The following is a 23,812-nucleotide window of genomic DNA, read 5'->3' on the forward strand; positions in this document are numbered from 1 at the left end:
ATTGATATGGGACAGTTTCTTTTTTTCAAATATAGCCATTGAGTTCTATAAATTTCCTCCTAAGTATTGCTTTAGCACAATCTCACAAATTGTGGTGTGTTTCTTTTAAAATTCACAAATTCTTCCTAATTTATTTTATTTTTTGTTAATCCTCATCTGAGGATATTTTTTTTCAATTGCTTTTTCAGAGAGAGTGGGGAGTAGGGGGCATTGATGTGAGAGAGACACATCAACTGGTTGCTTCCTGCTCCCACCCTGACGGGTGGGGAGGGAATCTGAAACCGAGGTAGGTGCCCTTGACTGTGAATCAAACTCGAGACCCTTCAGTGTGTAGGCCAACACTAATCAACTGAGCAACATCGACCTGGGGTAATTTGGAAGTACTTTATTTAGTTTCTAAATATTTGGGGATTTTCCAGGGAGCTTTCTTTTATTGATTTCTAATTTAATGTCATTGTAGTCAAAGGATATATACCGTGTATGACACAAATCTCTTTGAATTTATTTAGATGTACTCTGGCCCAAAATATGGGCAATCTTAGTAAATGTTCCCTTTGCAATAAAGAAGAGTGTATTTTGCTGTTGCTATGGGGATGTTCTGTAAATATCAGTCAGGTCTTGTTCGAGTCTACTATATTTCTGGTTACTCCCAACTTGTTCTATCAGTTATTAAGAGAGGTACTCTGTCCGTTTTTGGAGTTGTCTATTTCTCCTTGTAGTTCTACCAGTTTTTGCTTCATGTATTTTGGAGCTCTGTTTTAGGATTGCTATGGCCTTTTCATGAATTGACTCCTCTATCATTATGAAATGACCTTCTTTATCCCTGGTAATTGTCTTTGCTCTGAATTTACTCTAATAATACATTCCCTCAGCTTTATTTTGACTAGTGTTAGCATGGTATATCTTTTTCCATCCTTTTACTTTTAACCTATTTGGGCATTTATATTTACTAAAGTACATTTCTTATAGCTGACGTAACTGTTGTCTTTTTGTTTTTTTTACAAGAAGTAAAATTTTATGATTTCTTCCTTTAATTCAAGCGTTTAGAACATTAACATTTATTGGGATAATTGATATGGTTAGGTTTGAGACTCTCATCTTGCCATTTGTTTTAGAACAGTTCTTTAAACTTACAGAAAAATTGAGAAGATTGAGTACGGTGAGCTCCCATAGACCAGGCATCCAGTTCCTTCTTTTCTTTATTTTCACCTGAGGATGTGTTTTTATTGATTTTTTTTTTTTCTTTTTGGAGAGAGAAGAAGGGAAAGAGAGAGAGAAATATTGATGTGAGAGAGAAACGTTGATTGGTTGCCTCCTGTACACTCCTGGGAATCAAACCCTTGACCATTTGGTTTATGGGATGACCCTCCAACCAACTGAGCCACACTGTCCAGGGCAGTTCCTTCTATTCTTATTGCCAGGGCAGTTCCTTCTATTCTGCATTTGCCACAATTTCTGAACCAGTATTGGTACATTCTATCTATTCCAGGATACCACATTATATAAATCATGTCTTAGGCTCCTCTTAACTGTAACAATTTTTAGACTTCGTGGGTTTTTTTAAAAAACGTTTTTACTGATTTGGGGGGGCGGATATAGAAACATCAATGATGAGAGAGTCATTGATCAGCTGCCTCCTGCATGCCCTTTACTGGGGATCAAGTCAAACCCCTGTATGCGCCCTGACCTGGAATCAAACTGTGACCTCCTGCTTCATAAGTCAATGCTTAGCTGCTGATCCATGCTGGCTGGGCGACTTTGCTCCTTTTAATGGCCTTGATAGTCTTGAGGAGAACTGGTCAATTATTTTGTATGGTACTCTTCTATTTCTGTTGGAATTTGTTTGATGTTTTTTTCATGATCTTACCAGAGTTACTGGTTTGGGGGGCAAAAAGCTCACAGAGGTCAAGTGCCATTTTTATCCCATCATGTTAAGGGTATATAATATCAGCATGGTTTATCACTGTGATGTTGACCTTGACCACCTGGCTGAAGTAGGTTTATTAGGTTTCTCAACTATGAAGTTTCCTCTTGAGGATCTGTTTATTTAGTTCTCAGTAGCATCCCTTTAATTCAAGTGTTTAGAACATTAACATTTGAGTCACAGTTTCTCACTTGTGACTTTGACTAACTTTAAAGGCTTATTTACAAGGCTCTAGTGTAGGAATTGTGTGGTCTGTATGCCTGTGTGTATATTATCCTCATCCTTGATTTTTTTGGCCTGTATTTATCTTTTCCTTATTTTGATTCTTTCCTTTATGTTTCTTTATTGCTTTAGTATCTGTGTTCTTGTAGGCTACCTCAAGATTTTTCTTAGAGTTGAGACAAAACAGTACATAAACTTACACCTATTATGTGATTAAAAAGCACCTGCTAAACTTTGCTAATAAATCTTATACTCAGATTATTTTTCAAAACTGTTTTTGTTTCAGGAAGAGGGAAATTTTTGTTTTTTTGTGCTTCTACTTTCCTTTTTTAGTAGTTAGAATAGCATTTTTCTTATAGTCTCTATATACTAGATGAATTAATATGTATATTAAAAACATTAGAATTGCCCGGCTGGGCATGTCTCAGCAATTGAGTGTCGACCTGGGATCCAGGTGATCAGGGTTCGATTCCCGGTCAGGGCACATGCCTGGTTGCGGGCTTGATCAATGACTCTCATCATTGATATTTCTATCTCTCTCTCTCCCTCTCCTTCCCTCTCTCTCAAATCAATAAAGATATATTCTTTAAAAAATAAATAAATAAATAAATAAACAAACAAATAAATAAATAAATAAATACATTAGAATTGCTGTACTAAATCATATGCTTAGTAAATTTTAAGCCATTTTTCCTGAGTTGATTATTACTTTTATGTAGGAGGAAATGATTCTAACCCAGAAAGCCAGGAAGACCCCCGAGAAGTACTTAAAAAAACATTGGAATTCTGCTTATCCAGGTAAGGACCATAGTGGTTTTTCTAGTACCTAATACCTTTGGTGTTGTACATTTGTTATTATATACAGATGTGAGTCTTTACATAGATGGAGCGTATGTCTGTTAATATCTTTGTCGGTGTACATCTATTAATAGGAAATCTAGAATAGTGAGTAAGTAATCTCTGACATGTTGGAGAACTCTAGGCCAGAGTTCCCCATAGTTGTCCACAAATTCATATTGATTATCATTATTTGGGTTGCTTTTTTAAATTTGGATTCCTGGGCCCCACCCCATACCCACGGAATCAGACTCTGAGTATGGAGCGTTAGTTAGGTTGTCTGTCTCAGAAAGGTATTTTTCAGCACACTAAAGTTAGAGAACAAATTTCTTTCTTTTTTTTTTTTTTTTTTAAATTTTTTTTTCTCTCTTTTTAATATATCTTTATTGATTTCAGAGAGAGGAAAGGAGAGGGGGAGAGAGAGAGAAACATCAATGATGAGAGAGTCATTGATCGAGCCCGCAACCCTGGCATGTGCCCTGCCTGACTGGGAATCGAACCCCGATCGCCTGGATCCCAGGTCAACGCTCAACCGCTGAGCCACGCCCGGCCGGGCGAGAACAAATTTCTTATACTAGTTCTCAAAATAAGCCAAATATTGCAATAGCTGGTTGTTTTATTCATGTAGCACTCATATTTTTAGGTGTCCCCCCTCCCTGAATAATACCTCTTCTATTGAAAAGTAGAGTAGAGCCTTTAAAGTTTAAATGGAAGAACTGGACAAACTAGAAGATAGAATTGAGTTAAATGTAATTTTGGGGGGTAAGAAGATAACCGATTGTCATGTATAAAATTTTCTATCAATATTGGTGACTTTTTCTCTGCGCCTGCCTTAAGACTTGAGAATGTTCATCGTAGGACAAAATACTAGGAAGTAGCTCATCTTCGCCCAAACTGCTGTTTATCTGTGACTTACCTTGTCACCCTGTAAGGCATGTTATGATCAAATATCCTTATTTTTGATCCTGGTTGCAAAAAGTGCTGGAAAGCCAGAGTTGGATCTGCTGCTTCTCTGGCAAGTGTTTCAGACTGAACAGCAAGCACTTTGGTCACCAACTTTTCCTGGTGGTTTCATATTTTTTATTTTCTTGTTCTTTCAGCTGGATTTCTGTACTTTAAAAATTGTGTTTGTGTCTTTAACACTCTTTAGTAGAACAAATACACTAAAAAATACATTCTGTAAAGATTTACTTATTAGTTTCGATTGTGTAAAATGCAGTATATTTTTACCTTTGCTCTTTCCCCCTCCTAAATGTCTTTGAAAAAAGTTGACCTAAGGAAAATACCAGGTGGGGTTGGACCTAACTAAGTCAGATGCAGCATCATGCCACACTCATTTCCTTACAAGGCTTCCTCCTAAAGAAGTGTTAATTAAGAGAGATTGTCTTCTTTCTGCAGGGAGAACCTTGCTAGTGACATGTACCTTATATCGCAGATGGACAGTGATCAGTACGTGCCAATCACCACAGTGGCTAATCTGGACCACATCAAGAAGCTCAGCACTGACCTGGACTTGATTGTCGAAGTGCTGAGATGTAAGTGAACAAAAGTCTAGGCTGCATTGTACCTGGTCTTGACAGCATTTTTCTCACATGTGTAACCATTCGAGCCACAGCCATTCAGTGCTAAGGTCCTTCATGGCAATTGGAGTCTTCCCTGCCATCTGAGTCTCTCTGACCAGCCCCCGTGTCTGGTGAAATGCTGATAGCACTGGGCTCCATAATTGATCATAGGTCCAGGGAGTGAAGAAGGCCAGTGGAGAGATGAAAGAAGCTGTGACATGAAATCATGATATTTTAGGGTAAAGTAGAATACATTTTAATTTGCATTCATTCTAGCCACTAAAGTTATTCCTTTCAAATTCCACCTTCCTGCTGTAGGTTTGGTGAAATTGTATTTTTCCTTAAAAGGATTTTGTGAATGAAGTTGTTTCTTAGATATTTGGCAACATCAAAAGAAGGTTTAAATGGGCACATCAGAGGCCTGCAGCGATTCAGGAAATGTGCCATGTCACAAATATAGTTTGCTGGTGTCCTGCTTTGCTTTGGAGAGTGAGTCTTCTGCAACCTAACCATTTTACTTATTTTTTTAAAACCACTTTACCAAAGTAAAGTTGACGTATAGTTAATGGTGGTTTTACTATTTAGAAATTAAAAGAAAAGGTTTAAATATTTATTTATTTTAAAATAATAATAAACCCACAAGTTAAGATAAAGAACATAACTTTTCAAAGCAAATATTGTCATGAACTGTGTGTATTTAAAGTGTGCAGTGGGATCAGTTTGACATAGAATGCATCAGTGAAACATTCACTGTGGTCCAGATTACAAACACCTCCACCACTGTCCAAAGTTTTCTTGTGCCCTTTGTAACATTTCCATCTCTTCCCTTCTACCCAGGATAGCTTCAGTGGGAATTAGTTTTATATTAAATGTATGATATGTTTGATTTTTTTAAAAATGGGATTATTTTTAATTATAAAAATTCACTTTTTATAATATGGTTTACAAGTACCAGGTGAATAATTTCTATTGTCTCCCTCCTCAGGACTGTTCTACTGAGCAGCTCTGATGGGTGTCCCTCACAGAGAACACAGATGCATGCCTTCCACCCCACCCAAATATTTCTAAATGATGGGACATCACCATGCCCTAATTAAAGCCCCAATTCTCTTGAGTTACTGCCTTGACTTTCCATCTGACACTTATGTGAAATTGTTTACATATTCTCCCTGGCTTAGTTGTACTGCAGATGGTCAGATTTTTTTCTTGTGTGCGTTTGCCTTAACAGTAGAAAAAGATGAACATCTTACCTTACAAGCATAGGTGGATTTTCTATTCACAAATTAAAGTTTTCCTCTATTTTCTATTGCTAGGCAAATGTCATTAAATAATTGAAACAGATAATGAAGAAACTGACAAATATCATCCATGAAGTTTGAATTCTGAAAACTATACCACTATATCTTGAGATAGTGGTGTGCTTTCCAATGTTGGTGTTTGTTTGTTTGTTTGAAAGTTCACTTGGAACAGAAACCTGCTTTATGTATCAGTTGAGTTTGGTTTCACCTGACCTTTTTGTAAAGGCCAACAGCTTTCTTAATCTAAAAACTCTTCTTGTGAATTCGAGATGAAAAATCATAATAAGACAGAAAATTATTTTATTTTCGGGGCTTGTAGAAAAGAAAAGCCATTGACACTGAATTGTAATTGTTAGTTATTTGAGCTATTTTAGAACCTTTGTTTTATAATGTTACATTTATTTTAACTCTTATAGGACTTTTAAAATTATCATGTTCTATAGTTTTGAGAAATGTAATATGCAAGATTAGTTTAAAACATTTTGCTAGTTTACAACTGTATACAGGTTTCTTTAATGTGTTTAGTTTCATAGTGTTAACATCCCATTGGAGTATCTATATTATATTACAGTAGAATTTAAATGATTGGTTTGTTTCAATGTTTTGTTTTACCATTCACTTTTTTTCTCTTTGTAGCTTTACCTTTAGTCCAAGTGGATGAGAAGGGAGAAAAAGTAAGGCCAAATCAAAATCGTTGCATAGTAATATTACGTGAAATCCCTGAATCCACCCCTGTAGAAGTAAGTAATTTTGCCTCAGAAGGCTACTTGGAAGGTTTTTTTTGTTTACTTCTCTGTTTTTTTTGGAGAGGGTATTTTAAGGAATGCATATGAACAGTAACACTTTCTTCCCAGGATTTACACACTGATAGTTACAATGTGATTCATACGTGAGAGTGGTTCTCAAACTTTTTGGTCTCAAGACTCCACTACACACTTTACATTTTAAAAAAACAGTTAATGTGATTGCAGTATTTAGAAATTAAAAGAAAAGGTTTAAATATTTATTTTAAAATAATAATAATAAAACCATAAGTTAAGATAAAGAACATAACTTTTCAAAACAAATATTTTCATGACAAGGGACATTAAGAAGAGTATAGTGAACACCAGAGTAGCTTGTGCGTCATTGGAGCTGATGGGCCCACATCAGTGCAAGATGTCATAGTAAAAAGGCAAAGACATCTTTTTATGTAAATAGAGCCTGGAAATCATAATTTGAGAAGTTCTAACTTAGACATTAATTTTAGGAAACCACAGTGTTAGATAGTTCGAGTGGTGAAGAGTAATCTGTTGTTACAGAATTTCTATAAAATCTGGGACTTATCCAGTTTAAAAGTGAGTTGCATTATGTAGTAAAATACATTGATGTTCATGCCTTGGGAGAATGAAGAAAAGTCTTCCTTTAGAGCATGTGAGAATTTTTTTATTTGATTGAGTTTTCTCATTACAGGTCACTTTTTTTTAATATGTATACCTGGTAAACTTTGAATGGATGCCAGGCATTTTGGACTGTAATGTTTTGTAGTCCTCTGAATATTCTTGAGCTTTGTTCTGAGGTTCAGTTGACTGACTTGGAAGCAGTTTGGTCCTTAGGTGTGTTTGTCAGGTGGAAGCAAAGCTGCCTCTCCTAGAGCTGATTTCCCTATGCTGGCTGAGAGGGTCCTAGGCATGCCCTGAAGGAGGGGCTGGACTGTACTAGGCTGTGCTCTGCTTGCCCTCCTAGTATTGCGGCCTGGAAACTCCAGGTGCGAGCTGGGTGGATTCTCCTGAGCTCACCTGTGCTGCACAGTCTGAGGTCCACTGTTTGTTATTCCATGTATTTTGTCTTTTCTTTTTAATTGTTTCATGTGGGAGCATAAGTCTGGCTAATCTTGGCTAGAAGCAAAAGTCCAGCTAATTTTTAAATTTCTTAAATCACCCCCCCCCCCTCTCCAGCTGACTGGTAAAATGAAATGATATTTTCATATTAATTTAGCTTAATGGTATCTTGGGAGTAGAGGAAGCTGTCAATAAGTTTTTGACTTATTTTTTTATGTTAATGGGACCCTAATTCTGGAAGCCATGTTAAATTCCTGAGCCGTTTTGAAGGAAAGATTTACTGGATATCCGTATGTTAGACCCTGTATAAGGGCCTGTCTTGAGAGCATGCATCATTTTTATTTGCTGATGACAAAAGGTAGCATGGTTGAAAATTAATTTCTAACCTTTCTATTTCCCATAGGAAGTAGAAGCACTATTTAAAGGAGATAATTTACCAAAATTTATAAACTGTGAATTTGCCTATAATGATAATTGGTTTATTACATTTGAAACAGAAGCTGATGCACAACAGGTAAGCTCCTCTCCCTCAAGAAGTATGGAGTTTACTAATACTTAACAATTAGTACATAGTGGGACTAAATCTGGGCATTGAAATTACTCTTACATTGTGGGATTAAGTTTGAATATAAAGTGCAGAGGAAATCAAGTTATAGAAACTTAAATAGGTGTGTGTTTGTGTAGACAGTTTTTGTAGCAATATGAAAAGCATGTGACATTATAGTCTAAGGACATATACGACAAGCAGCTTGTAACAATTCTGTTCTTATACCTGGGCAGAGAAAGGTTTTAATATTTGGCACGTGTTTTGGGAAATTTGCACTTGACCTTATCTTTCACTCGGCATTAGGTGTCTTACAAGATACTTAGAAGGGCACCAAGGCTCTGGGTGTAGACACAGGAGTTAGGATGGTCTCCCTGCCCTTAAAAGGAAAACTTCTCTGGGGAAACAGCATGTGTAAAGGAAGCCTGTATTCAGTGTTAAAATGGTGTGAATGCAGGGGGTTCAGGAGAGAGAAACAAGAATCTGAAAGATGGGCTTTAATTGGAATCAGGGTGGGGACTAAGAGGAGCATGTAGCAAGTGGGTCAGAGCCTTCAGTGTTACGGAGTGGGATTTGGAGAAGAATCAGGACTTTTGAATATTGCAGTCCTAGTCTTTCCCTTTCCCAAACTGTAACCCCAGTTTCAAATTGGGGTTATTACAAGGAACTTAGCATTTGTTGTTTCCCCTAGGTCAGGATTCTTTGCCTGTGGTCTCTGGGAGGCTTTCATGGTATTTATTAATAATTTTAAAATGTGTACAGATGTTTATGAGAATTTAGGGTAAAGCCCTGTCCAGTGTTGCTTAGTGGTTAGAACGTCGACCTGTGCAATGCAAGATCGAGGGTTCAATTTCCAGTCAAATGCACTTACTGGGGTTGCTGGTTCAATCCCCGACCCCCCTTTCTCTCTCATTCCCCCTTCTCTAGAATCAATGGAAAAATATCAAGTGAGCATTAACCAAAAAAAAAAGTGGGAGGGGTAGAGGTTCCATAGCTTTTATCAGGTTTGTTTTAAGGAATCTGTGGTCCAAAGAAGGTTAAGAATCACAGTTCTAGGTCTTGTTCACTGTATTTTAACTATATAAGTCATTATTTGAAGTATTAACTGTCAGTTTATTTTATTTATAAGATTGACACAATGGTATTTTGGATGATTTTATCCTCAGGCTTACAAATATCTGCGAGAAGAAGTGAAAACTTTTCAAGGAAAACCAATTAAGGTAAGCAAGACCCCTGGATATACTTTATTTGTAAATCAGTATTCTAAAGTATTCTAATAGACACTTATATTTTTTCCACACAGGCACGGATAAAAGCAAAGGCAATAGCTATAAACACATTTTTGCCAAAGAATGGATTTAGGCCCCTGGACATGAGCCTTTATACGCAGCACCGTTACACAGCATCCTTTTACTTACCTCCCATCTATAGCCCCCAGCAGCAGTTCCCTTTGTATAGCCTGATTGCTCCCCAGACGTGGTCAGCAACACACAGCTATCTTGATCCACCCTTGGTGAGTCCTGTCTTGTCACTTATGTAACAGAAAGTTGTGTTGTGGACACTGCACTAAAAAAAAAAAAAAAAAAAAAGGACCTTCTGATTCTGTGGTGGGTTTTAAATTTAATTGGGAGATAAATAAGGATCTACATACATTAAAAAACCTTCAAACACTGTACTCTCAGTCCCTTGCTCAGTTTGCTTGCCTTCCGTCTAACATGTTCTTTCCTAAATGTAAGGAAATGTATTCCTAGTAAAACAAAGTGATGCAAGCTCTGGGTTGGGTAGCAGGGGAACTACCTGTGAGCATGGGGTGGGGGGGAATGCCTTTAAGAACAGCCTTCCTATTATAGGCTTTTAATAGTTGAGAACAAGTAGAAGACATGCTTTATTGTCTTATAAGCCTTATATCTCACACCAGCCCTGTAGTCGGTTAGCATGATTAATTTTTATATGTATTGGCCTCCTTTAATGCCTGTGGTTGGAATCCATAGATTTGTAATGGATCCAGTCCTTTTTCTCCATCTCTGCTAGGACAGATGTTTGAAAGATTGTGTAGGCCCTGAGCAATGGATGTGTCAGGGCTAATCTACGGCAAGAAAAGAAGTGGTCATTTGGCTCCTGCCTGGGAGGTGGGGTGGGTTGGTTGGACCGGAGGTTTGCATCAGGTTGCCAGCAGATTTAGTTGGAACCATTGTGATAGAAGGATAGAGTGTGTGGAAGGTTGTGGTTAGAAGCAGGAATCGAGTTCAAAATTTCAAGGATATGGCTGTGGACCACATCAGGGAAAATTGGGATGATCCATTAGCTGTGTGGGAAATGAACAATGTGAGCCTGGCCCCATCATGTCACCTGAGGCTCTTGTTACCCTGATTGATGGATATAAAGTGGGTGGTAACTGAACGGGTGAGCCAGAGAGGAGGTTTGACTCAGCTGGATGATGGATGCCTTTTACCCACTAGAATGTAAAGATACATGTCCATGAAAGAACAGTCTGGAAAAGACAAGTGTGGCAAGCAGGTGATTATTGCAAAAATGGGACATAGAATTCCATGAAATTTATAATTAGGGGTTTATCAGTTGGTATGTCATCATCTAAGTGGAGCTTATCAGAAGAGCTAGAAGGGAAGGAAGCTGCATGAGAGTGGCATGCACATAGGTGCCTGGGGTAGTTGTGGTTTGGCAAATGTTTCTGAGCTAAGGCATAGCTGAGGTGGGGACTGGGTAGATGAGGTTGATAAGCTCCGTCTGCACAGGTTCTTAAATGTTTCTTGAGGTGTGTGGACTGCATCTGTGGTGTGTGGGACATGAGGACACATTGGGAGAGAGATGAGTCAGGAGAGGTCCTCATGGGTGCAGAGCCCCTCAAGTCTAGAACCACTCAGTGAAAGATGGTAGTAGACAACTGCTAACATGCAAAGTTGTGTCTGTCTCTTTTGAGTGAATCCTAATGGTAAGAAAATGTACTACTTTTTGGAAGTATTTATTACATTCTGTATAAGTGTACTGATAGCCATATAGTTTGTCATGGGAGAACTGTAAAAGGAAGGAGAGTCTGTAAACTCTTGTGTTGAATAATTTCTCCTAAAAGAAGCCACTTCCATGCTTGTGCTGTTTAGTTCTTGATTTAGGTTGCTTTTCTAGTTTCTCTAATCATACATATCCCTGTCAGAGTGGGGTGCTTTGGGACCCTAGATCAGTTGTTTGACCATTTGGGATGGTTCCTGGTCTGTGAGGCTCTTTGCTTGCTCTAAAACACGCTGTGTTTTTGAGCAAAAGTAAAGAGATAATTGCCTATTAATTCTTAGCAAGTTATATTAAATGACTGTATTAGCAACGAATTTCTTTTTAAACTCTTAAGCAAAATTACTCAAATACCAGAGTTCTACATGTAAAAGTGTATACATGAAATGATTCCTCTTGATGGGTCTTCCCATGAAAAACAATCGTCAGAATCTAGTACTGGGGTGCTTGACATATTTCTAAATAGCCTGACTCTTTCAAATTGTGGAGTTTCTCATAGTGCATTAGGGAGGGGAGTCTAACAAAGTTTCAGGTCCATCTCTCTCCCCCAGCGTTTTGAGGAATTGCTGACTTCTTACCAGTCTGGAGGTGGTGTTACAGTACATTAGGTTGAGCACTTGGGCTTTGCAGACAAGCATATGGGGTCTTGACAGGCCTTCCCTCTTGTCAATTTCCATATGTGGGAATCCACTTCCTGTAGGTTTGTTGGGAGGATCCTCTGACACAGCCCTGGAAAAGGTCTTAGCCCCAGCCTGACTTTGGCCATTAGCAATAATCTTACACAATGCTCTTCCTAAACACAGAATATTTTAAGAATAAAATGAAACATGAGCTCCTTGACACAAGTCATCGAGAAATGACTTGTAGCTTACAATAAGAGTCATTGTTAACCAACTCGAAGTATGGTGATGGCTTTTTGACCTGTTTGTTTTTAATGAATTTAGGTAACTCCATTTCCAAATACTGGATTTATAAATGGGTTTACATCTCCAACCTTCAAACCTGCAGCATCTCCTCTGGCTTCACTCAGACAGTACCCTCCGAGAAGCAGGCAAGTTTCATGAGTGTCTAAAATGCTGTTTTCCCACTGTTTGTAATCAGGTCACTGCCGCACTGTATGCTTTAAAAGCAAAACAAAACAAAATGTGTTTAAAGCTAGGTCATTCTTACCATGTGTATGAGTCCTGTTTAAGTAAAGAGGCTGTTCCTGATGATTGCTTATGATACACTTGACTACTAGTCATGTTCATCTGAGGTAAAACTACTTGAAGCATAGAATTACCCAAAATGATGCTGTAGTGCCTGAATACAGGGGGTTCTCTTCAGACAAAGTCTTCTGGGGCAGCTTGCAGTCGTGTATGTTTGCTTTTTATTTAAAATTTGATACTGTAGTTATAGATGTGCACTGTCAGCACTATCAGACATTTCATGCATTAACTATTCTTACTATTATAATGCTTTTTCTAAATAGTATATTTTACCCTTAGACATTCCTGTGTGAGCATGCTCATTTCGTCATGCTTTGATCATTAATATCTGAGCCTTTACAAACATTTCATTTGCAGGAATCCTAGTAAATCCCATCTGCGCCACGCCATTCCTAGTGCAGAGAGAGGACCTGGGCTGTTAGAAAGTCCGTCGATATTTAACTTCACCGCGGATCGATTAATTAATGGTGTGCGGAGCCCACAAACAAGGCAGACAGGCCAACCTAGAACCCGCATACAGAACCCTCCAGCTTATGCCAAGAGAGATGCAGGAACCGGGCGGGTGGAGCAGAGCAGTCTTGAATCCTCTCCTGGCTTAGGTAGAGGCAGGTGAGTTACTTAGAACTGCTGTTGGATGGGTACTATGTACTTATAAACTATTAATATTTTTAAATTCCATGAATTGAGGTATGTTTTTTATAATCATTATTTTCAAATACATCACAAAATAAAATTGAAAGCTACAACAACCATCAAAGGTTTTATATAGTTACTCAGAGGGGTTACTTTAAGATTAGAGACCTAACTGGTCTCATCTTTATTGTAATATAAACTATGGATGGAATGGAACCATGTTAGATCACAGTCATTATTTGTGGAGATGTTCGAGCCATATAGATACCAGACTCCACAGTCTGTGAGCTTCTAGTCTCCAGTCCCATTCCTGCCCGTATAGAGGGCCCATGTCTTCTGTTCCAGTCTTGCTTCTTTTCCAGCCTGCAGGGTCACACAATAGACATAATGAGTTGTGTAGCCAGGCAGTCGAGTTTAAATTCCATTAGTACTAAATTTCTTTATAAACAAAAGCTGTTACGGTTAAGTGGTTGCCTTTTAGGGGAGATTTCCACCCTTGGGTGTTCAATCTGGTGACGTTGGTTGTGTAATGTCTGGTTATTACCTGGACTGTTACCACATCCTAATAGTGGACTGTGTCCACTCTCTTTTCCCCTTTTCTTTGAAGCAGCTTGCTGTCTTGCCTTATGCCACTTGCATTCTGTTAGAGAGGTGAGATTTAAAAGGTGGAAGTGAGTCCTGGTCGTGTGTTCAGTCAGTGCTCTCCTGCCTGGGATTGACAGATTGAAGCTGGCTATATCCAGTTCGTTCTCTCAGTGATTTATTCCACATGGGATGTCAGGAGGGAAATCCACTCTGACAGATAACTAGCTCAACCTGCCTAAGCTGCTTTTTTTTTTTTTTTTTTTTTAACTACTTTGAATACTTAAGATGAACATATTTCCGAGTGCTTCATACAGAGTGTAGAGCACAGTGTGTGACACGCAGAGACTCTAGTAATGTTGATTCCTCTTTTTTCCTAACTCAGAATGTGCTTCCAGCACAGGTTCGGGGTGTGAGGGCCAGAGGCAGTCCATTGCATTCATGGTGGTTAATCCACAAGGCCAGGCCTTGGAGGGGTTGTAGGATAGTTAGAATAGCTGAAGACAGCATACTGCAGAACTGTTGTGGGACTGCATATCTTCAAGAAATTTGATGTAAAGTTGGTTCAGGAGGTTATTGGAGGGCTGAAAGACAAAGGGGATGCTGAGGAAATGCAGATTTTAGGAAGCATTACCCATAGGGCAGGGGTCATTGGGAGTGTTTGGGCTTATCAAACCAAGAGGCTTGGAGCAGGACTTTTGGAACTGAGGCCAGACTCTAAGGAACGGCAGTGCCTGCCATGCTGCTAGAGGGACAATGCAGAAAAAGTGCCACCAGGAAGACAGGTTACCAGGTCCTCCCCTCACTTCTCCATCTCCCTCTAGCACGTCCTGTTGAAAAAACGTCCTGGCAATGGAAAGACAGGGCCTGAGGAATACCTGCTCAGTGTCACATGGGAGTGTAAAGGGTCCACTTGAAGCTGAGAAGCATCTGGTTGACTAGCGGTACCCAGCTCTGGCCACACTGGATATGTACAGTTGTCCCGCAGCACTTGAACTTTCAAACTACAGCAGTGATGAATTAATTTGCCTTTGCCCAACAAATGGAGACTCCCACATAAATCGTCTGTACCCTAAGGACTGCGACCACCACTAGGAAGACATCAGGAGAGAGAAGAGTTGAGCTGATATGCAGCAGCATACATGACGCAGAAGGAAAAGCCAAGCAGGAAGCCCTGGTTGATACTGATGGGTGGCTCCTTCCCTCTTCCTCACGTTTCCTTTGTCTTCAGACAAGGCTTTTTGGGTGCTCAGGGCTCTTCAGCTGGAGGGTGATCCTGCAGGACCTGAGCCACAGTAGCTGTGTGTGGCCCCCCCCCCCCCCAGCACTCCCCCTTTTCCTGGTTTTTGTTTTGTTTTCCATTAACTTCATGTGTTGAGCATAAGGAGCAGTGTGAGGCATCCGAGAGATTCCCCTTGGACCACACATGGTTCTCCAACCCCTTCTGTAGCAGCAACCTATAGATCAGTCAGCCAGTCAGGATCAGTGGCAGGAAGAACCCCAGCTCAGCAGACGCTGTCTCAGTTATGTCACCTGGTGAGAGCCAGGTGACATAACTGGCTCTGGGAACCAAGACAGCCAAACCACCAGGATTCAAAGTTGTGGGCACAGGAAGCAGAAATTTTGCAGATAGAGTATTGGGTGTGCTCTGTGGTGGCTGGACCTATGTGCTGCCATGGCCCTAGCTGTGCTCATATGCAAAGCATATGCTGCATCTCCTGAGTTAGGGCCATTCTCTGAGGGTGCTACTGACCCCTAGCCTTGCAGCTGTGTTCACTCAGCCAGTCTGCTCCCCAGAGTGGGCACACAACACTTCTGTTTCTGTGGGATGGACCTCTGAGTTGGGCCAACACTGCACTGACACCATGGGGTGAAGGTGGCATCTCCTTAGATCTGCTGAGTGGTGCTGACAGGGTGGTGGCAGGCAGAGGTGCTGCCTCCTCCAGGATGAGACAGGGCTGGCACCACTAAGGTAGTGATAAACTGCGAGCCCAAGTATGACTTGTGCACTTGGGGTGACCAGGAAGAGGCTGGCTGGTCTCACCACCTCTTTTCTCCTGGCTGTCAAGGGTCACTTCTGAAGATGACTTCAACACAGATGCCTTGACACTGTTCCTTCCACAAGACTCCCAAGGTCTTTTGTCACCATACTTTGAGTCTTGGTCTTTGTGGGTCTCTCATCCAGCCTGATCCATGGCCCCCGTGCTCAAGAACCAGTGTACATGCATACTTTCAGCTATTTTTGCAACCAGACACAGACGATAACAAATACGTTGCTTGAACTTATGCTCTCTGGGGTGATCCCCCTGCACTCTAGCTTTCAGAGGTGCTCTTTATAGAGGTGTGATGCTGAGGCAGCCTGACACTGCATGGCCATCGGTAATCTAGGTCTGAAACTCCTCTCCCTTTGCCTTTGTGCTGAAGGACTCCCCACAAGGCTGTAGGTGTCGATTAAAAGCAAGGGGAGATGCACAGGACTGGACTTCTGGCTCTGATGTGCTGCTTCTGCTGCTGGTGGGTGATAGTGTTTGTGCCCATCTCCATGGCTTAGTGCCCCATTATGATGGGCGGCTCAAGTCCATGGCTACTGATGTCTACATTTAGGCTCTACTAGGAGTCAACTGAAAGCTAGGAACTATTTCTGGAATTGATTCTGCAGCAGAGGGTGTGGCTTTGCTCCAGAATCGTAGAGGTTTGCACTGTGCTTCTGGAGGGGTGAACCAGAGGCTTTACGCATGTCCTACTTGGCACAGTCGAGGGCTCTGAGCTCATCCTAATTAATTAGACCATTTGTGCAAGGTTGCTTGTAGATTTTCTATAAAATAATTAGTCAAGAGTATTTCTAAACTTCTTTCCAATTTATATAATCCAAGGCCCCCAGCTAGTCTTTGCATTTATGTGAAATAACAAAAGGTTAAGTAAATAGAAATGAAATTATAAATTGGAATAATGCATGAATTGTTAGCCCACAAAGCCCATCCAGGGCAGTGAAAGTGTCTTTGTATCCTCAGGGCGTGCTGTTGTGGTCCCTGGTTATGCGCTGCAGTGCGTGGCCCAGCTCTGCTGCCTGTGTGTCTAGAATGCTGTGCATGTAGTCAGCAGCTGGATAGAGACAGTGCTTGAGGTTTAGAAACACTTGTGTGTTTGGTGGTGAAGGGTAGGCCATTGACTCTGAACTCTAAGGGTTGAAGGGGGTGCAGCAAGAGCTGATGAGGCTATTGGGGGTTTGCATTTTGACAGTAAATTCGATACATTTTATCACCATTCTCTAACAATTCACCTGTGTAGCTCAGTGTCAGATTTTACACATTCTGTCATTCCAACTGAATGGATGTTCAAGGTTGATATAACAAAAATTAGAAATAGCCACTAGGAGCATTCTTTAAATATTTTTATTTACCTATCTAGATGTCATTTTTAGTCCTTTAATATATAGTTTTTGTTTGTTTTGCTTATACTTCTTAAGGTTGGGATTTATAATCAAAAGTCATTGTAAGAGATTACAAAGTCATAAAGATTGAATATATGTGCTCTTACATGTGCCCAGTGAAAAATGTTCCAAGTGGGAATCATGAGAGAGATGCAAATTAAAACCACAGTGAGTCCTTGCTCAGATGGTTGAGCATTGTCTGGTGCACTGAAAGGTCACTGGTTCAATTCAGGTTGGGGCACATGCCCAGGTTGCAGGCTCAATCCCTGGTAGGGGGCATGCAGGTGGCAGCTGATCAATGTTCTGCTCTCGCATTGATGTTTCTCTCTCCCTCTCTCTCCCTCCCCCTCTCTCCCTCCCCTTTTCTCCCTCTTCCTTCATCTCTCTAAAATCGATTTTAAAAAATACCAAAAAAAAATACAATGAGGTATCACCTCACAGAATGGCTAGCATCAGTAAATCAACAAGTGCTGGTGAGGACGTGGAGAAAAGGGAACCCGTGTGCACTGCTGGTGGGAATGTAGACTGGTGCAGCCACTGTGGAAAACAGTATGGAGTTTCCTCAAAAAATTAAAAATGGTACTGCTGTTTGACCCAGCAATCACACTTCTGAGAATATATCCTAAGAATCCCGAAACACCAACCAGAAAGAATATATGCATCCCTGTGCTCATAGCATCGTTATTTACAATAGCCAAGATCTGAAAACAGCCTGGGTGCCCATTAGTAGATGAGTGGATAAAAAGCTGTGGTACACAATGGAATACTACACAGCTGTAAGAAAAAAAAGGAACTCTTACCCTTTACTACAAGCATGGATGGGACCTGGAGGTTATTATGCTAAGCAAAATAAGCCAATCAGAGAAAGACAAATACCATGTAATCTCACTTATATGTGGAACCTAATGAACAAAATAAATTGACAAACAAAAGAGAACCAGAGGCATGGAACAGACCGACAGATGTCAGAGGGAAGGGGGATGGGAGGGACTTCATAAAAGAAAGCGAAGAGATTAGCCAAAGAACACATGCATAACCCATGGACACAGACAACAGTGTGGTGAAGACCAAGGGAGAGGGAGCCAGAGCTGGGCATAGGAAGTTCCAAGTGGGAAAAGTTAACAGTGTTTTGCTTGCTTTCCCTCTAGGAAAAATTCCTTCGGTTACCGGAAGAAAAGAGAGGAGAAGTTTACAGTGAGTACATCAAGTTTGTGTCATTTTTGTAAGACATTTAAATCTAATTTATATTAAGCAAGCATGAGATGTAATTATAATTAAATAAGAGTTAAGACATAATAGGGAGGATTTTTAAAGATGCTTTCCTTTAATGTGACATCCATTAAGTGATAGGTGATATTTTTGATGCTCTAATGGGGAGAGGGTGGTGGCTAATTTTCTGAGGTACTACATGACACACGTGTGTGTGTGTGTTGTGCAGTAGGTACAGCCAGGAAAGTAGTATGCACATGATGTAATCGATCTGCAGGTGTCCACATGAGTCATTGCTGTGTGGTTTACTATATAGTATAATTTAAAATAACTGTGCTCATTAAGTTTGGCAAGCAGAATAAGCTTTTCCCATGTAGAAAATACTTCACCTGTCTTTTTTCTTCAAAACTGTGCCTGCTATGTAGAAGGCATTTCCTCCACTGTAACTTATGGTGGTGGGTTTATGTGAGTGGTGGGCATGTGGGCAAGGTCCCGTCGTCTTAGGTGATGACAGTTCAGCCTGTGCATAATGTTCTGCTGAGCTTTGATGAGTGCTGATATGGTGGGTTTCCACACAAAGTGGTGGAAAACATCCTCACAGTACACAGGAAGACACGAAGGAAGGAAGGTTGTTTCCTGGACCTGCAGGTGTAGAATAAAGTCCACACTTGGAGAACTGGCAAAGATGAAAAAATTCTTTCTCTAGCCCCCTGACCCATCAAGTATGTGCTTCCCCATTACAGAAAATGTATTTTCTTTGGAACTTAGAATGTACAAATTAATCATAACTTCCCATAATTCTGTTATTAGCCTGTTTAGTCTAGTTTTTAGTGAACCCTTTGGTAAGGCAGTTTATATTTGCTGGTTCCAGTGGAATTAATGATTCCTGTAATGTTTGAACTACCAAGACTACCATCCTAATCTCTTCAGAGCCTATAGTTATCTTACATGGTTACTCCCATTGCTCACTCACTATATCACCTAAAAAGGTGAAATTTTCTCTGGTTGTCGTTTCTGTTTCATTGTTTTGTGTTCCTAGTTCACATATTCATACCTGGGAGCCACCTAGAATCCCAGGCACGTGACACAGTTATACTTATTAAAGAGAGTATACCTGTTGTTGCACTGGGACATTCTGTTGACTTCAGAAACCTAGTGACGTAACATACAGCTGAGCGTTGGCCTGACTAAGCCTATAGGACTGGGGCAGCACTGATATCTCACCTAAAGCCCATCAGATTCTAAAGTGTTAAACACTGCCTTCAAGATAAAACCTCATCCGTAGGTATGTCATTTTGTGACTTCTGTGTCTGGACAGTTGTTGCCTGCCTCTTTTGTCCCTAACAATCGAGATTTATAAATTTTTGTGAAGTATTTCTCCTCAAAATGCTTATCTTCTGAAAACATGAAGATATATAAAATAAAATCTCTGAAAATTGCTTCGAGCTCTGAAAATTCATGCTGTCTATGCTCAGTTATAGAGACCATCGCGGCTGCTGTTAGTAAGTGCAAGCTCCACTCTGAGGGCTCCTGACTGAGCAGAGTGAGGCTCAACTCGGTGCCTGCCCCATAGTGGAGGAGAGAGGCTGGCAGGCTGCCCACAGGAGGCATGGGATTGCTGCCACCTTGGGTTCATGTCATCCTTAACCTGCTCTCACTTGAGTTCTAACAAGATTTTCTCCAGATTCTACTTCTGGAGGGAATGATCTTCTTGTTGGTATAAGTTTCTAGGAAGTATCAGCCCTTCCAGTTCGAGTGAGCCTCATGAGAGCACTGCATCCACTTAGAGTGGCTAACATTCAACAAAAATACCACCTAAGTAGAAACTTCATTTCCCCTTCCTGTTCCTTGTCGCTTTCAGCAAGTACCTAAAAATGTACAAAATGACTCTAGCTTATTTAAACAGGTTGATTGTAGTTTTTCAATAAAATATCACTGCCTTTTTCCTGAGATCTTGGGCTTATGATTTACACTTGGATATTATTCTGCCAACTTTATGTTCTTGAAGTCAAGAATGTGATAATCTCATACCTAATAGTGTTTTTGTAAGTTAATTTTCAGATAACTGAACCGCCCCCTCCCCCTTTTTTGTTAAATGGTTTATTTTTTTCCTAATGGAAATCTGTAAAATTTCATACATAAGTTGTAGAGAGTTGAAAGAGTGGCCTTCTTTGATTGTTTTCTTTTACTACCTCGTTTATGACTTAGATTACACACTATTTTGTATTAACGCAAAATTTGTCTGGAGATGAATAGGTTAATGTCTAGAATCAGGCTACTCTAATTTTTGACAGTGGGGTCCAGTTGTTCTACAGCATCTTTCTTGTCCATAGCTATCACTTTGTTGCCAGTCTGTGTCAGCCCACTGTACCAGGAACCAGAGGGTCTTGGGCATAGAGAAGCGGCTTCATAAAGCATATACGATCATGCCTAGCAGCAGCCTTGAGGGCTCAGCTTTACAGCTATGCTCTCGATGGTGGAACTTGCCTACTAAGTGAATTTTGACCTACTAAGTGATTATTGATTAGGTGACAAAGTGTTGTGGTCAGATTATCTGTTTTTTCATACAGATGTGGAAATCAGAAGGTTAGAGAATGGATTATTGCCTTACTCTTCTGCTGTGTTTCTCAGCACGGTACTATCTGCACTTGTGCGACTTTGTGGTGGTGTTCTCTTTCAGAGGAGTCAGACCCAATCTCCAACGCCACCAAAACCTCCATCCCCGAGCTTCGAATTGGGACTGTCTAACTTCCCCCCACTGCCTGGGGCAGCAGGCCACTTGAAGACTGAGGACTTGTTTGAAAACAGGCTATCTAGCTTGCTACTAGGATCAAAGGAAAGGGTAAGATACATGTCACAAGCCTCATGGTTGCTAATATTTACTTAGCACTGATTTCCTGCCAGGCACTGGGCTGAGCTCTTTACACACACAATTTTTTTCACAGGCAGAGGAGGTACAGAGAGGGTAAATGATTTGCAGAGACCGCACAGATTTTGAGTGGTAGGGTCAGAGTTGAACCTAGCACTGAAGTCTCTTATTTCCCAGTCTGCCAAGGTTCGAGAAAGACACCTGTGCTGTGGTGTGCATTACATACACAATCTCTCACCCAGAAACTCAGATGGCATTTTTATTGTTGTTATTTAGGACCTGCCTTTATATTACAAGTCAGAAGAATCAAATAGAAAATACTGAATTACACCAAAAGTAATACAATTTTTTGTAAACTACATGAATAACAAGCCTGAGATAATTTTAATACTAGTGGCTTTTGATGAGTTATGTAGGCTCCAGACTAGCTGCTTTCACTTCCCTATGTGATTACAATCCCAGGAATCAGCTTGAGCTACTGAAGTCACAGGGGATTCATTTCCAGTGCTCCTGGGATCTGCTACAGTTAATGAGGTACAGAGAGCTTTGTGCTGCTGCCAGGAGTAATCCCCCTATGTCTTTTTTTCCAATGGAAATCCACTCCCAGATGTTAGGAATCAGAACTCCCTGGCCTCTGGATTAGGGTGGGCCACATCCAGACTCCAGGCCACCATGAAGCCCCTCGGTCACCAAGCTGAGGTTTACATGGGATTTATAGCCAGTTTTCAGTCCTTTTCATGCTGATACGTGGTTACTGCTGTTCTTAACCTTTGAGGTTATAATTATCAATCACATATTAAAGTTGGCATATCTCGTGCATTATTCTAAACTTTTAAACAGTAATTTCTGAGTCCTAAGTGCCTCAGAACAAGTGCATTTTAAAGATGAATTCTAGTTTTCCAACTTACTTTTACTCCCCCCAGTGGTGGGCAGAGCAAACTGCCCTATGTCAACTACTTCTACTTATATTTGAGTTTCTGTGTAAAATTTCTTTGGACGAAAGAATTGCTACTTTTAAAAAGTCAGAGCCTGATTCCATGGCCAGGTGAGAGCCTGCATCCCTGCTTCTTGGAGAGCACCTACAATAGTTTTTTCCTACCTCCATGACACTGGTCAGGAGGAGACTTAGCAGCTATGCAGGGCCTGGGGAAGGCCTCAGAGATTTGAGGTGCTGTTACATCCTGACTCCTCACATGCCATTGTGTCAGGATCAGTTGGATCCTGGGTAACTGAGCTTTTCCAAAAAGGAAGCATTTTCCCTTTCCACATTTCCACCAACCTTGAGCACAAACTCTATAAGACGATGGTTTTCAGGGAGATCCCCATGTCTTTGGTCCCCCATGCTGGGGGTAGAGGGGTATAGATGGTGCAGTCACATTCATCTCATCTCCCTCAGTGCTTTTCTGTTCAGTTTACTTCTGAACCTTTTGTCTACTTTGAAAAGTAAAATTGTAGGAAATGTTGTCTTTTTACATTTAATCTCCCTTCCAATTCTTTATGTATTCTCTTGCCTTTCTTGTTAATTGCACATCATGAAGAAGACTGCATGTATGAGCTGTCACTGTGCACAAGGGCTGTTGGGAGCGGGGAGTGTCAATGGCTGGAATAAGAACATTTGGTGTCAGGTCTTTGTCTTGTCACCATGGATGATTAACCTAAAAGTTCTGAGTTAAGTTTCTTCCCCTGTTAATTGAAAGAGTTAACATCACTCCCTGGGATTGTTTTTGAACTCAGGTGGGGACAGCTGCCACTCACCTCAAGACACTCCAAATTATGTTGGTATGGAAGTGTTGGTGTTTTTGGTTTTTGTTGGTTTCACTGAATTGTGCTAGGAATTCCATATTCAAGAGATACTTGTATTTGTTCTATACCAGGCTGTGCTAGGCATGGGGGTGTTGGAGAATAATTGGTGTTTTTGATATTTGTTTATTTGGGAAAACAAGCTTGCAGAAAACATGGTGGAAACACAGAAGAGGGCCAGAGACTATGAATGAGTTGCTGGGAGGACAGACTTGGTCTCTGTTTCCTTTTCTGACTGCCCACTCAGCATGACAGTGCCCACCTGGTGCCACAGGAGGAGGGCAGACAGCCATCCGTCAGTCAGGCTGGTACCCCTATTGGTGTGCTGTAGATTATTATGAGAGATGTGACCCATGCTGCTCTACCTGACTGTAAATTCTGACTCCAATGGTTTTCAGAGCCTCAGCGCAGATGCAAGCACGAGCACTCTTCCCGCAGCGACCCCCAGAGAGCCCCCAGGGCCAGCCCCCTGCACCCTGTCTGTGGCCCACGAGCGCACCCCTTCCCCTACCCACCTGCCCGAGTAAGTACCATCCTGCTGCCTCCTCCTCACCCACTGGGATTGCTGTTATGTGTGACTCACATGTTGGGTGGCCTTTTCACAGGGACCCCAAGGTGGTGGAGAAGCCAAGGGAAGCCCCGAGTGCAGACAGACTTATTTCCACCACCGCCAGTAAATCGGTGCAGGTGAACGGCACCACCACGGTAGGTGCCAGGGGCATTGGGTGGGAGGAAAGCAGCTCCTTCTCAAATCAGCTCATTGTCAGCACAGTCTGACTTGGTGGGCTTTTACTACTGTGTGTGGTATGCTTCCTCTTTAGGATACCTTGGATATGTACTAATGACTTCAGCT

General features: G+C 40.9%; 1 protein-coding gene across 2 annotated transcripts in view; it reads left to right on the plus strand.

The window, feature by feature from the left end:
- LARP4B (La ribonucleoprotein 4B) overlaps positions 1-23,812 on the plus strand; it is a 49,824-nt gene that overhangs the window by 21,320 nt on the left and 4,692 nt on the right. For both annotated transcript variants that reach the window (XM_016206953.2, XM_016206952.2), the window contains 12 exons: positions 2,866-2,944; positions 4,382-4,518; positions 6,480-6,583; positions 8,067-8,177; positions 9,374-9,427; positions 9,511-9,720; positions 12,173-12,279; positions 12,794-13,045; positions 18,230-18,275; positions 20,971-21,132; positions 23,358-23,482; positions 23,565-23,664. In XM_016206953.2, coding sequence (XP_016062439.1) covers positions 2,866-2,944; positions 4,382-4,518; positions 6,480-6,583; positions 8,067-8,177; positions 9,374-9,427; positions 9,511-9,720; positions 12,173-12,279; positions 12,794-13,045; positions 18,230-18,275; positions 20,971-21,132; positions 23,358-23,482; positions 23,565-23,664 — 1,487 coding nt within the window. The remainder of the gene's footprint in view (positions 1-2,865; positions 2,945-4,381; positions 4,519-6,479; positions 6,584-8,066; positions 8,178-9,373; positions 9,428-9,510; positions 9,721-12,172; positions 12,280-12,793; positions 13,046-18,229; positions 18,276-20,970; positions 21,133-23,357; positions 23,483-23,564; positions 23,665-23,812) is intronic.

Source organism: Miniopterus natalensis, chromosome 1 (genome assembly GCF_054644295.1).
Source record: "Miniopterus natalensis isolate mMinNat1 chromosome 1, mMinNat1.hap1, whole genome shotgun sequence".
NCBI lineage: Eukaryota > Metazoa > Chordata > Mammalia > Chiroptera > Miniopteridae > Miniopterus > Miniopterus natalensis.